The sequence below is a fragment of the Schistocerca serialis genome, chromosome 1, assembly GCF_023864345.2.
Source record: "Schistocerca serialis cubense isolate TAMUIC-IGC-003099 chromosome 1, iqSchSeri2.2, whole genome shotgun sequence".
Taxonomy (NCBI): Eukaryota; Metazoa; Arthropoda; class Insecta; order Orthoptera; family Acrididae; genus Schistocerca; species Schistocerca serialis.
This window is the reverse complement of record NC_064638.1, coordinates 1,286,360,604-1,286,373,427: the sequence shown is the minus strand read 5'-3', so window position 1 is coordinate 1,286,373,427 and position 12,824 is coordinate 1,286,360,604. Positions and strand designations below refer to the sequence as shown.

Here is a 12,824-nt window from a genome sequence, read left to right as displayed (position 1 = left end):
AGCAGTTGAATGTTAAAAAGTTGTGAAAGTGAAGAGGTACATGACTCGCAGTATTAAATAAACTTTTGCAGTTTATAAGACAACTAGACACGCTCACATATTGGAAGATCAAAATTTTATGCACTATGACCTAATTGAGTAGTTCCACATCAACCTAGAGATGTTTGTTTGTATTTTGAACTTTGTGTGGTAATGTTGAATAACTTACTGGAGCACATGACATATGACACATGACACCTTGGTTGGGCATGTAAAGTCATTAGTAGTCTGTGATGTAAAGTGAGACACTTGTTTGTTTCAAGAATGTGGTGACTGCCCTGGAAAGGGAGGACTGTATTTACAGACACTTGGCCTGGAAGACATAACAGATAATTCTGCAGAAATTACATATGCAACGTGGGAGGAAAATAAACTAATTAAGAAAACTGTTGCGTTTGACAGTTTCATTGATGAACTTGGTAAATGGTCAGTGAAAGCAGTAACACACCACCATCTGAAGACATTGCAACACCACATTGCAGAAGTGAAAGGGTGTGTACAGACTGAAGAAGAAGGTTTGGTGGTTCACTGTGACTTTGCAGAGAACAAGTCTGCAATTCTCCCACAAGAAGTACACGGGTGTCATTGGAGTAATGACCAGGTTTAAAGTATTACAGGAGTGACATATTTTCAAAACAAGACCACAAGTGTTGCAATGCGCAAAATTCAACTGCAAATGGGCAGAAAAGATTATCATTATTTCTGATAGTGCTCCTAGTCATTTTGAAAATTGTTACCAGCTGTTTGAATTGAGTAAGTCGCTTGTGCCAACTGACTGGGTATACAGTGCTACTGGTCACGGGAAGGGGCCTAGTGATGATGGTGTAGGAGGCCTGTTGAAGCACCATGCTACAAAATATAATCTTTCCAGACCAAATGAAACTGCACTTCAAAACGCTGAGGCTTTTATGAGAGTTGTGAAATCTTACAGATCCACATTTTTTTCTCCAAAGAGGAAATCAAAGAATTCCGTGAGCAGAAAAGAGACTGGTCCAAACAAACTACTCCTGTGAAAGGAATTCAGAAGACACATTTTTGGACTCAAGGGCGAACTCGTATTGCATGCACTTCACAGAGCAAGAAAGAAGAAATTTCACTCATTCGGCCAACACCTCACAAACAGCAAGAGAATATTCAGATTCATGGCCTGGGAAGGTGTGTGTGTGTGTGTGTGTGTGTGTGTGTGTGTGTGTGTGTGTGTGTGTGTGGTGGATTGCAGGGATTATAGACACCAATTATGAGTTAAGCGAAATTGTAATGAACTTAAGCTACCACATGGACCAGCTGCTGGATATAGGTTTCCAGCTGAATGACAGCAACGACGACATTAGTGCTCACTTCCTGTTTACAATGTTTTGATTGTAAGAGCTACAATTTCTGTTGGTTTAACAAGAAGGCATCACTATGTATCAAAGGAAGATATTGAAGCAGTGGAACACATTTTTATTTCATTGACTGGCTAATTTCAGTACAGAACAGAGTGCACAGAAGTTGTATAAATTGAAACCTTTGTCTTTGGACCTTCCACATACATCTTGGAACGATTTAAAATGCTTGAGAAATGAGTCTCTAACTCATCTTTCAAAACTAAAATCATGTTAAATAAGGCTAGGTTTCGATTTTTATGAGCCTGTTATGTGATAATGAAATAAAACAGGTTTTATGTATGGCAAAAATTTCAATTATTTATAAAACCTGTTCAATCAACAGAAAAGAAATAAATGTTATGGATTAGCATTTTTGAAAATAAAAGAAAAATTTCCATAAATTATATAAAAAAGTTCAGAACACTGTAGTAAAAGAACTTTGACAGATAGTCCAAATAGAGGATTTCTTTGTAATTATAAAGCAATTATCTTTCAATTGCAAAAAAATGTAGAACTGTTTCAGAGATACAGCATTGTAAATTTTTTTCCAAAATTCGCATCTTCAAAATGGTATGTGCAGTGTCGTCTTTGGAGGGCTGTATCTAGGAGCAGAAGTTTTTTTTGGAGAAAGCAAAAAATACTTGTTTCTTACGTAGTCCTTCATTTTAACATATGCTATACTCAATAACATCAGAGACTATGAACGTAAGATTTTTTCCTAACCTGCCTGAGTTAATATAAACTATGCCTCTTTCATAAAGAAAGACATAATACTACACTAATATTTTATACTATCAAGGACAAATACTTTAAAAATATGTGTTGTTATTTACATTACTCAGGAACAAAAAGAAATGTCCTGTGTTATTTAATAAAGATATCAGAGGCTTTCCAAGGTATTAAATGTGAAGTTCATATTATAAAAATCAAGTAATGTGCTGTATATGAAATCCAGTTGATAGTTAGAATGGAAGTAGTTTATCAGTTAAGGTATGGTATCAGTCCTGGGAAAAACCAGCATATTACATCTAAATAATTTAGATCTAAGGGCAACATCTCCCCAAATAGTAAAAGTTTTAAATTGTTGACAGCACACAAAAAAAGGAAGAGATTGGGAAATGGTGGCCGACTGCTCAGAGGGAGGCATCCTATGTATGGGATAGGAATGCAGGAGGGAGAGATAGCATGTGCATGGAATAGGAATGTGACACAGTCAGTGGAGCCAGTGAGTTTGTGCAGCATGCTTTGTCGATAACAGGGAGTAGGGTGTCGGGTGACAGACAGAGGTGGTGGATTCTTGGGTAGAGATTGTGAGTGTAGTGAGGTATCAGATACTGAGGCTGGGAGAATTATGAGAATGAAGGATGTGTTGCAAGGATAACATCCATGTATGTAGGTTAGAAAATCTGGTTTTTCAGGTGGGGGATCCAAATGACACAAGCTTTGAAGCAGGCATTGAACTCAAGCGTGTTGTCTTAGCAGTGCATTCTGCCAGTTGGAACACTGTTCATAACCACAATTTGGCATTGGCTATTCATTCTGGTGGACAATTGGTTAGTGATCACACTCACATAAAATGCCATGCACGAATTGCATTAGAGCTTGGATTACATGGCTAATTTTACAGGTGACCATGCCCTTTATCGGATAGAATAAGCCTTGTGATAGGACTAAAGTAGGATGAAGTGGGTGGATCAGACAGGTCTGCACCTGGGTCTTCCACAGAGAAATGACACATATGGCATAGGGTTGAGAGTGGCATAGGAATGCACCAGGATGTTATTCAGATTGGATGGGTAGCAGAGTACCATTCTAGAAGGGGTTAGAAGGGTTGTGTTATTTCCAGCCATGATGAATTTTTTTTTTTTGGGGGGGGGGGGGGGGGCTGCTCTTTTGCAGCTGATGGTTGGAGAAGTGGGTAGGGAACAGGAAATCTGTCTGTGGTATAATGCCTTCTATGAAAGCCTTTGTGAGAACTTTAGCATATGGGGTAACGGCATTCTAGTTACTATAAGTAGGCTGTGCATGAGTAGTCAGACTGTACTGTGGTGACACTTTTTGTGGAAGGGGTCACATCTGTAAAAATGCAGGTACCATTGATGGTTAGCAAGGTTAATATGAGCAGAAATGTGTTATGGAGCTGTTATAGAGCTGGACATAAATGTCCAGGAAGGTGACATGTTAGGCTGAGTGTCAGGTGAGGCTGTGGAGCTACAAGATATAGGATGTCTTGGTCCTGGGTCTTATGGCATCAATGGACCTGTCCCAGAATGAGGGGGGGGGGGGGGGCTTTTAGAGAGCTAGGAAGGTTTTGCTCTAAATGCTGTAGGATATCCTCTCATTTGTAATTTGTTGTTCTACTAAGTTGGAGTCGGTTCGTTTAGTGATGCAAGGGTCAAGCACTATCAGCACTCTTATCATTAGTTGCTTTAAATTTTTTTTAAAAGTCAAAACTGCTGTTTTAATACGAAGTCTGATAATCTTTTTCAAAATACTGTCTGTGTCCGAATGTTAATCTACTCATTCAGTCAAATAATTCACAGGGAAACCTAAAACAAGTAATCAAAATTACAATTGCTTATCATATGTGTGATTTGGTGAAGACTGCCAGTCTCGCTAGCGGGATGAAAGCAGAGCTCACCATCTGCAGCATAGTCGACAGGAATGACTGCGGACCTTTGGTACAGAGCCGAGTGGAGGGTCTGAATCAGAGGCTGAGACGGTTCTGCGACCGTGTGGGCTGCAGATTCCTCGACTTGCGCCGTAGGATGGTGGGGTTTCGGGTTCCGCTGGATAGGTCAGGAGTCCACTACATGCAGCAAGCGGCTACATGGGTAGCAGGGGTTGTGTGGCATGGACTGGGCAGTTTTTTAGGTTAGATGGCCTCGGGCAAGTACAGAAAGGGCAGCAGCCTCAAAGGGTACGGGGCAAAGTCAGGACATGCGGGGGCCAAGCAGCAATCGGTATTGTAATTGTAAACTGTCGAAGCTGCATTGGTAAAGTACCGGAACTTTAAGCGCTGATAGAAAGCACCGAAGCTGAAATCGTTATCGGTACAGAAAGCTGGCAGAAGCCAGAGATAAATTCTGCCAAAATTTTTACAAAGGCACAGATGGTGTTTAGAGAAGATAGATTGCATGCAACTGGTGGTGGCGTGTTTGTCGCTGTTAGTAGTAGTTTATCCTGTAGTGAAGTACAAGTGGATAGTTCCTGTGAATTATTATGGGTGGAGGTTACACGCAACAACCGAGCTAGGTTAATAGTTGACTCCTTTTACCGACCTCCCGACTCAGCAGCATTAGTGGAAGAACAACTGAGAGAAAATTTGGAATACATTTCACATACATTTTCTCAGCATGTTATAGTCTTAGGTGGAGATTTCAATTTACCAGATATAGACTGGGACACTCAAATGTTTAGGACAGGTGGTAGGGACAGAGCATCGAGTGACATTATACTGAGTGCACTATCCGAAAATTACCTCGAGCAATTAAACAGAGAACTGACTCGTGGAGATAACATCTTGGACCTACTGATAACAAACAGACCCGAACTTTTCGACTCTGTAAGTGCAGAACAGGGAATCAGTGATCACAAGGCCGTTGCGGCATCCCTGAATATGGAAGTTAATAGGAATATAAAAAAAGGGAGGAAGGTTTATCTGTTTAGCAAGAGTAATAGAAAGCAGAAGTATATAGAGTAGTGTACTTATTTGTTGCAACAGTATCATGTCAGTTTTGAGCACGGGAAGTCTTTAAAATGTGCTATTGCAAGACCCTTGTTCTATTTCCATGTGACATATCTGCCATAGTACATGATCTGCACAAAAACATATTTCCAGCACTTCACAAAATGCTTTCATCCCTGCTTGCACTTCCATCACTGAACAGGTACTCCTCCTCTCCACACACCCAGTGGGTGAGCTCATTTTGTGTATGTTAGTGTGGTGTAGTTGCTGCACTAGCTACTGGGTGACTTAACACTTCACTAGCTGGAAATCGGCAATGTTTCCTCGTATATGACGGAGCATAGTTTTTGAGATTCAATGTTCGAATTTAAAAGGTTGAAGATTGATATTGTTGCTGAATACAGTACACGGGAAATACATGCAAAAAAAAAAAAAGACCGTGATATGAGTGGCAAGAAAAAGTGGTGGCTGGGTCCTTTTGTCGTGTATTGGCTTGGTCCAGAACACTTGCGTCGACTGTTTTGTTTCTCCATTACTGCTTCAACCTAGGAGTAGTTGTATCATAACTGTGTGGTGAATCTAAATATTACAAGTTGTGTTTGCAACACCGATCGTGGATTGCGTCAGCGTTTCCTATCTTATCCGCAGCTCATGGTCTAGGGGCTAACGTTGCTGCCTCTGGAGCCGGAGCCGCGGGTTCGATTCTCAACCGGGTTGGGGATTTGCTCTGCCTGGGGACTGGGTGTTTGTGTCGTCGTCGTCGTCGTCATCGTCATCGTCATCATCATCATCATCATCATATGTGAGAGTGACTAGATTGGATTGTGAAAAGAAAATGGGCTGTGTAAAAATTGGGACTTCGTGCGGGTGCTAATGACTGCGCAGTTGAGCGCCCCACAAACCAAACATCATCATCATTTCCTATCTCCCCTCTCCACAACGGCCTAATATTCCCTTAATTCCACCACCACCTGTTGTGCGAACCATCTGTCTTTTGAGCCACTTATTACTTGTTGAGTCACATCAAATGTCAATAGGAAGAAAATGGGACAAAGTCAAGCGAGACATCGAGTAAGAACTTAGACTCGAGGTTAATCTTACTAGGAATGAATGTAAAACTCAATAATTGTTAGTATTGATCTTATTGGTTTTTCACAGGGGCTGTGAAATTATGCTGTAGAATCATGAAAAACTTAAAATCAGAGATGTAAAATCAAAGTTCCAGCTGAGGAGAAAGGAAGTAATAATTGTGGTATGCCCCCCCCCCCCCCCCCCCCACACACACACACACACACACACACACACACACACACACACACACACACACACACACACACACGCGCGCGCTGTGAATTTATCAGGAGCTTCTCATGACATCAACTTCCGTCACATGCCTGTAATTCTCAGGGATTCTATTTATAATTTGAGTAGCCACCCTATAGTATTAATTTTAGTATGCACTACACGTACTGTACGAGTGTTTTTGTAGGGCAAGTTTTAAGTGAGATACCACATATCTTAAACCATTAACGTTCATGTGCACAGCATTCTTTAATGGCAGTTGGGCATGGTGCAGACAGTATTGCCACGTATTTGGAGTGCAGTTGCAGTGGCAGTTTGTTTTGTCTTCAATGTGACCTTGTGCATACGTATTTATGTCGGGCAGTTTGTGAAATTCTTCTAGATTTTGAGTGTCTTATTGGGACATTTATACGGATACATAATACTGTTTGCCCAGCTAAATTAAGTGTAAAAATCACAGTTCACTCTTTTTGTACACTATCCTTGCCGTCCAGGTTGTTTTGCTAGTATCACTCGCGGGAGTCTGTCACTCATTTTACTTAACTTGAACACTCTCATCTTTACACAAGGTTCAAGATAACACATAGCTTGCATTTCTTTTCTATATATAATCAAACAGTGTCTTATTTTGTCCACACAAATCATAATTATGTGACATAAAATACAATTACAATATTAACACTATTTATATGTTTCACAGTGAACGAGAACCTTCACTTATCACAGTCTAATGACAGGATATGTGATGTGACTTTTGGCCGAACTTTATAGGTACGCACACAATTAAGAACATCATTCGTGTATGTCGAACATTAGGACATCATTGGTTTAGTTTCAGAGATACTGATCCTTCATTGCATGTATTACACCTATTGTGAAGCTAAGGGAAACATACTTCAACCACAAAAACCCACACCCATAGGCATAAAGGATGCCTGGACTAGCTACACATTCCTTACTTATGAATGTCAATCACACAGCAGCTGTTTCATGGCCCTAAACAGTTTAATATAACTCCATGTAGAACCATTGTGTTAGTTCTGTTGGTCGCTTTTGGAGTAACCATGCTGGCAATTACAATGTAACGTAAGAAAATACAATGCAATGTACCAATACTGAAGACACGCAAAAACCATATTTTGCAGCAACTTGGTGCTTAATAAAAAGTCACTATTCGCCGTTAAGTTACGCTAACATTATTTGATTGCCTCTAATTTTCTGTGGTTGCTGATCACTCTTGACACTTCTCTTTTGTTACAAAACTGATTGTTGTGCAGCAGTTAATTTGCGTGTAAATAATGCTGACATGCATTTCTGCCACAGAAAAACGTGGTCAACCTTGGCACTTGGCTGGTGTCCTGTTCGCTTTGTCCATTTCTGACCGTCCTCTAGAGCATCAAATATTACAGTATATATGTTGGTGGCAGTTGATAGAATTTGACCAATTTTGGGTCACATGTACTAGATTTGCAGCAGTTGACTCATTAGCAAAATATAACAAGGTTGCCCCTCTTATGAAATGAGCTTTATTTATTATTATTATTATTATTATTATTTACGTTTTGCGACTTTCATTGGATCACTCTAGTCAACTTTATACAAAGAATTTTTCAGTTTCCTGTCATCCCAGTACTTCTTAATTCTCTCAGATCTTATCTTTCTTTCTTCATCGGAAATCACCCTTCCTATTGCAGTCTGGTTTGTGTGTCGGTGAGTTTCCTGATTTTGTCAGTTTTCATAGGTCTTCCAATGTAATCTGTAGCTCATCCATATCTTCCTTGATTTCTGTAATCAACTTAATGTTGTACTTACTATTCCACAATTTTTCTATTATTCTCCTGATGATCCTGTTCTCTGGTGTTCCGATTAGATGTCCAAAAATGAAATGCGTTTCTTCCTGATTGTACTCATATCGGTTCTATTTCCTTGTACACTGTTTCATTTGTAGCTACTCTCCAGTGTCCATCTTTCTGATATGATTTGTTGATGCACATTCTGATAATTCTTCTCTCTATTTTGAGTATTTTGTCTATTTGTGCAGTGTTAGTTGTTTTGAAGATGGTTTCACTTGTGTTATGTTATTTATGATTGAGTGATTGTTTTCTAGTGTTTGAATTTTGTTTGTCTTGACAGGCTCTTTTTGTTGTAGGTGTTCTTGGTGATATATTGTGCTCTCTAGTCAGTTTGTTTGTTCTGTTATGCCATGTTGGCTTTTCATTGAGGTTATATGTCCGTCTCGATAGCTGAGTGGTCAGTGCGACGGATTGCTGTCCTACGGGCCCGGGTTCAATTCCCGGCTGGATCGGAGATTTTCTCCGCTCAGGGACTGGGTGTCGTGTTGTCTTCATCATCATTTCATCCCCATCCGGTGTGCAGGTCACCCAATGTGGTGTCGAATGTAATAAGACCTGCACCAAGGTGGCTGGACCTGTCCCCGCAAGGGGCCTCCCGGCCAGTGATGCCAAAATGCTCATTTCATTGAGGTTATATGTTATGATTTCTAAAAGATATTTAAATTTATCTGCAGTTTTCGTTTCTTGGTTTCGTACGGCAATTTTGTTAATGAGTGGTGGGTCAGTTAACATAATTACTGTTTCTTCAAAGGATATTCCAAGACCAATTTTCTGTGCGATTTCCTGTAGTGAGATAACTTGTTGTTTGTTTCCTGAATACTGTTGGACAATTTAAACTTATGTTGTCTTTGGGTCTTCCAATTTGGATGTTATTACAATCACTTTTCATTAAATACTTTTACTCTCCTTTCTGTCCCTTTCACACACTGACCAGTCTTTTCACTTTTTACACGTATCCTACCTAACCACCTTTTCTCCCTTTCAGTTCCATGCATATGTAGTGTGGTATTTATTGCAGAGTGTATTATGTGAAAATTAACTTACATGATAACTTGGTACTGATACTTTGTGAAGTTTGATGTACAGTGACAGCGAGGATAGAAAAAATGGTACGGTGCCCCTAACACAAAAAAAAAAAAACTTTTTCTTTAAACAGAGCTAAATTTGTCTATACTAGTGTTTCAAATCGTTATTACGCCTGGACTGTTGACAGTAGCATGCAAAACTAACTCTCTCTCTCTCTCTCTCTCTCTCTCTCTCTCTCTCTCTCTATATATATATATATATATAAAATCACAAATGTATAAATTGTAAACAGAAATGGCAAGCAATAACCATTTGAAACTAAATAAAACAGATTGCGTATTAAATGTATGAATTCTAACTTTCAGGGTGCTCATCTTCTCAGAAGACCAAGTGATGTCAGCTCTCCAATTCCGCTGCAGATTGCCTCTGACAAGCTTGTAGAGAAAAAAGATGCTGAAGCGGAAGAACAGGCTGATGTTACAATAGTCCATCAGTATCTAAATGCCAGTCAGTCTGGTCAGTTTACAGTAATGCTGCCTTCATCGAAATTTTTATTTTCACTGTTGGCTGGCGGTGCCACAAGAAACTTTTATTAGTAGTATTAAATAGGAAACATATGCTAGTGCTTTGAAAAAATATATTTATTTGGTCATGAACCAGATTTCAGCTTCCTAGTCTGTCATCAGCTGACAACTGAGTGTCGCACACACAAATAAAATGATATGTGGCTTGCACATACATTATTTGTACAGAAAACACAAAGATACAAAAATTATGACATGCAGAGTGCTTACATAGGGAAGTATTAAATTTCAGTTGCTGAGGGATAGTAACATTTACTAAAAATAGGAATCAAAGCTTTTTTAAGTTCATAATTTAACAACTGGTTAAAAGTGAAGCTAAATTTACAATTACAATCTAATACTTATGTAACTAAAACTTATTCTACAGGGGGGGAGGATTAGGCTTAATCATATAATACTGAGCTAGGATTTTGTGTCATATGTTTGTACCACAGCACCCACACCCATTAACGTGCAGATTTTCATTCAGTGGTGCATCACCTAATGTGTGTTCAGTTATCTGAATCTGCCTTTCAAACAGAACTGCAGGCTATCAAGTGTATGGCTTATAGTAATGGCTATAGCTGTGCTCTGCTTGATACTATGCTCCAAAAATTAAATACATATAATGTCTGTATGCTGGCCAACAGTAATTAGTTGTTGTTGTTGTGGTCTTCAGTCCTGAGACTGGTTTGATGCAGCTCTCCATGCTACTCTATCCTGTGCAAGCTTCATCATCTCCCAGTACTTACTGCAACCTACATCCTTCTGAATCTGCTTAGTGTATTCATCTCTTGGTCTCCCTCTACGATTTTTACCCTCCACGCTGCCCTCCAATACTAAATTGGTGATCCCTTGATGCCTCAGAACATGTCCTACCAACCGATTCCTTCTTCTAGTCAAGTTGTGCCACAAGCTCCTCTTCTCCCCAATTCTATTCAATACCTCCTGACTAGTTATGTGATCTACCCATCTAATCTTCAGCATTCTTCTGTAAAACCACATTTCGAAAGCTTCTATTCTCTTCTTGTCTAAACTATTTATCGTCCACGTTTCACTTCCGTACATGGCTACACTCCACACAAATACTTTCAGAAAGGACTTCCTGGCATTTAAAACTATACTCGATGTTAACAAATTTTTCTTCTTCAGAAACGCTTTCCTTGCCATTGCCAGTTTACATTTTATATCCTCTCTACTTCGACCATCGTCAGTTATTTTTGTCCCCAAATAGCAAAACGCCTTTACTACTTTAAGTGTCTCATTTCCTAATCTAATTCCCTCAGCATCACCCGACTTAATTCGACTACATTCCATTATTCTCATTTTGCTTTTGTTGATGTTGATCTTATATCCTCCTTTCAAGACATTGTCCATTCCGTTCAACTGCTCTTCCAAGTCCTTTGCTGTCTCTGACAGAATTACAATGTCATCGGCGAACCTCAAAGTTTTTATTTCTTCTCCATGGATTTTAATACCTACTCCAAATTTTTCTTTTGTTTCCTTTACAGCTTGCTCAATATACAGATTGAATAACATCGGGGAGAGGCTACAACCCTGTCTCACTCCCTTCCCAACCGCTGCTTCCCTTTCATGCCCCTCAACTCGTAACTGCCATCTGGTTTCCGTACAAATTGTAAATAGCCTTTCGCTCCCTGTGTTTTACCCCTGCCACCTTCAGAATTTGGAAGAGAGTATTCCAATCAACATTGTCAAAAGCTTTCTCTAAGTCTACAAATGCTAGAAACGTAGGTTTGCCTTTCCTTAATCTTTCTTCTAAGATAAGTCGTAGGGTCAGTATTGCCTCACGTGTTCCAATATTTCCACGGAATCCAAACTGATCTTCCCCGAGGTCCGCTTCTACCAGTTTTTCCATTCGTCTGTAAAGAATTCGCGTTAGTATTTTGCAGCTGTGACTTATTAAATTGATAGTTCGGTAATTTTCACATCTGTCAACACCTGTTTTCTTTGGGATTGGAATTATTATATTCTTCTTGAAGTCTGAGGGTATTTCGCCTGTCTCGTACATCTTGCTCACCAGATGGTAGAGTTTTGTCAGGACTGGCTCTCCAAAGGCTGTCAGTGGTTTTAGTAATTAGTAGGTAGTTAAAAATCTGGTGTATCATTGTATATGTTTGCAAAATATCAGATAACCACACCATCAAGTTAGGTTTGCAACTACAGAACTTCGTTTTATAATATCAGGAGCCTGTCAATATTATTAGAACATAAAGACAAACTGCAATCTTTGGCAATGAGTGATGTGCATAAAATTACAAGCAAGCACTGTTGAAAAGAATATATTGATCACTCAGGCAGAACTGTGGCAGTCAGGTTGTTTGAACATGATTGAAACTGAATATTAAAAAAGAAATATTCAACCTTTGCTTGTCATCTATAATAGAAAACCACTAATGATGTAGAATGTGAAGTTTTACATTCAGTTAAGAAAAGAAGAAAGATTACCATACTGGAAACATACACATGATGCCGAATATCATCTTAATATTAAATGAGCAAACTAAATCCTTCCGTGTTAAGTTTGTTACCTAAATGTTGGATAAAAATTTTCTATTTAGCTTTACTTTTCATCATTTGTTAAATGTATCTATACATAAGCCAGTTCTTGGCCAAATAAATATAATGTTGGAGAATACACTAAGTGTTAGCATATTTAATATTGTTATGTTATGCCAGGCACATGCAGAAAATCAGTTAATTAAACTTTTATTGTTATATTGGTGTTAAGGTTTGAATCAATGTAAAAGTGACACACTAAATTTTAATTTTAATCTGCATGATCAAGGACATGTTTTTTTACCTTAAAGTATCTAGATTTTGAAAGACAAAGATCAAGCTCTAATACTTGTTATTCTGTCTTGGTTTCTTTGGTCCAATGTGCTATGTATTCTTGACTTAAGTGTTTGTCTGATTTGATTGTAACAGAAAAAATGATATACTACTTTTAATACTCGCAGACAAATGT

The 12,824-nt window shown here is 38.9% G+C and overlaps 1 protein-coding gene across 2 annotated transcripts in view; it reads left to right on the top strand.

The window, feature by feature from the left end:
* Positions 1-12,824, top strand: part of LOC126419648 (DNA topoisomerase 2-binding protein 1-A-like) — a 266,920-nt gene that overhangs the window by 129,714 nt on the left and 124,382 nt on the right. For both annotated transcript variants that reach the window (XM_050086847.1, XM_050086840.1), the window contains exon 11: positions 9,641-9,791. In XM_050086847.1, coding sequence (XP_049942804.1) covers positions 9,641-9,791 — 151 coding nt within the window. The remainder of the gene's footprint in view (positions 1-9,640; positions 9,792-12,824) is intronic.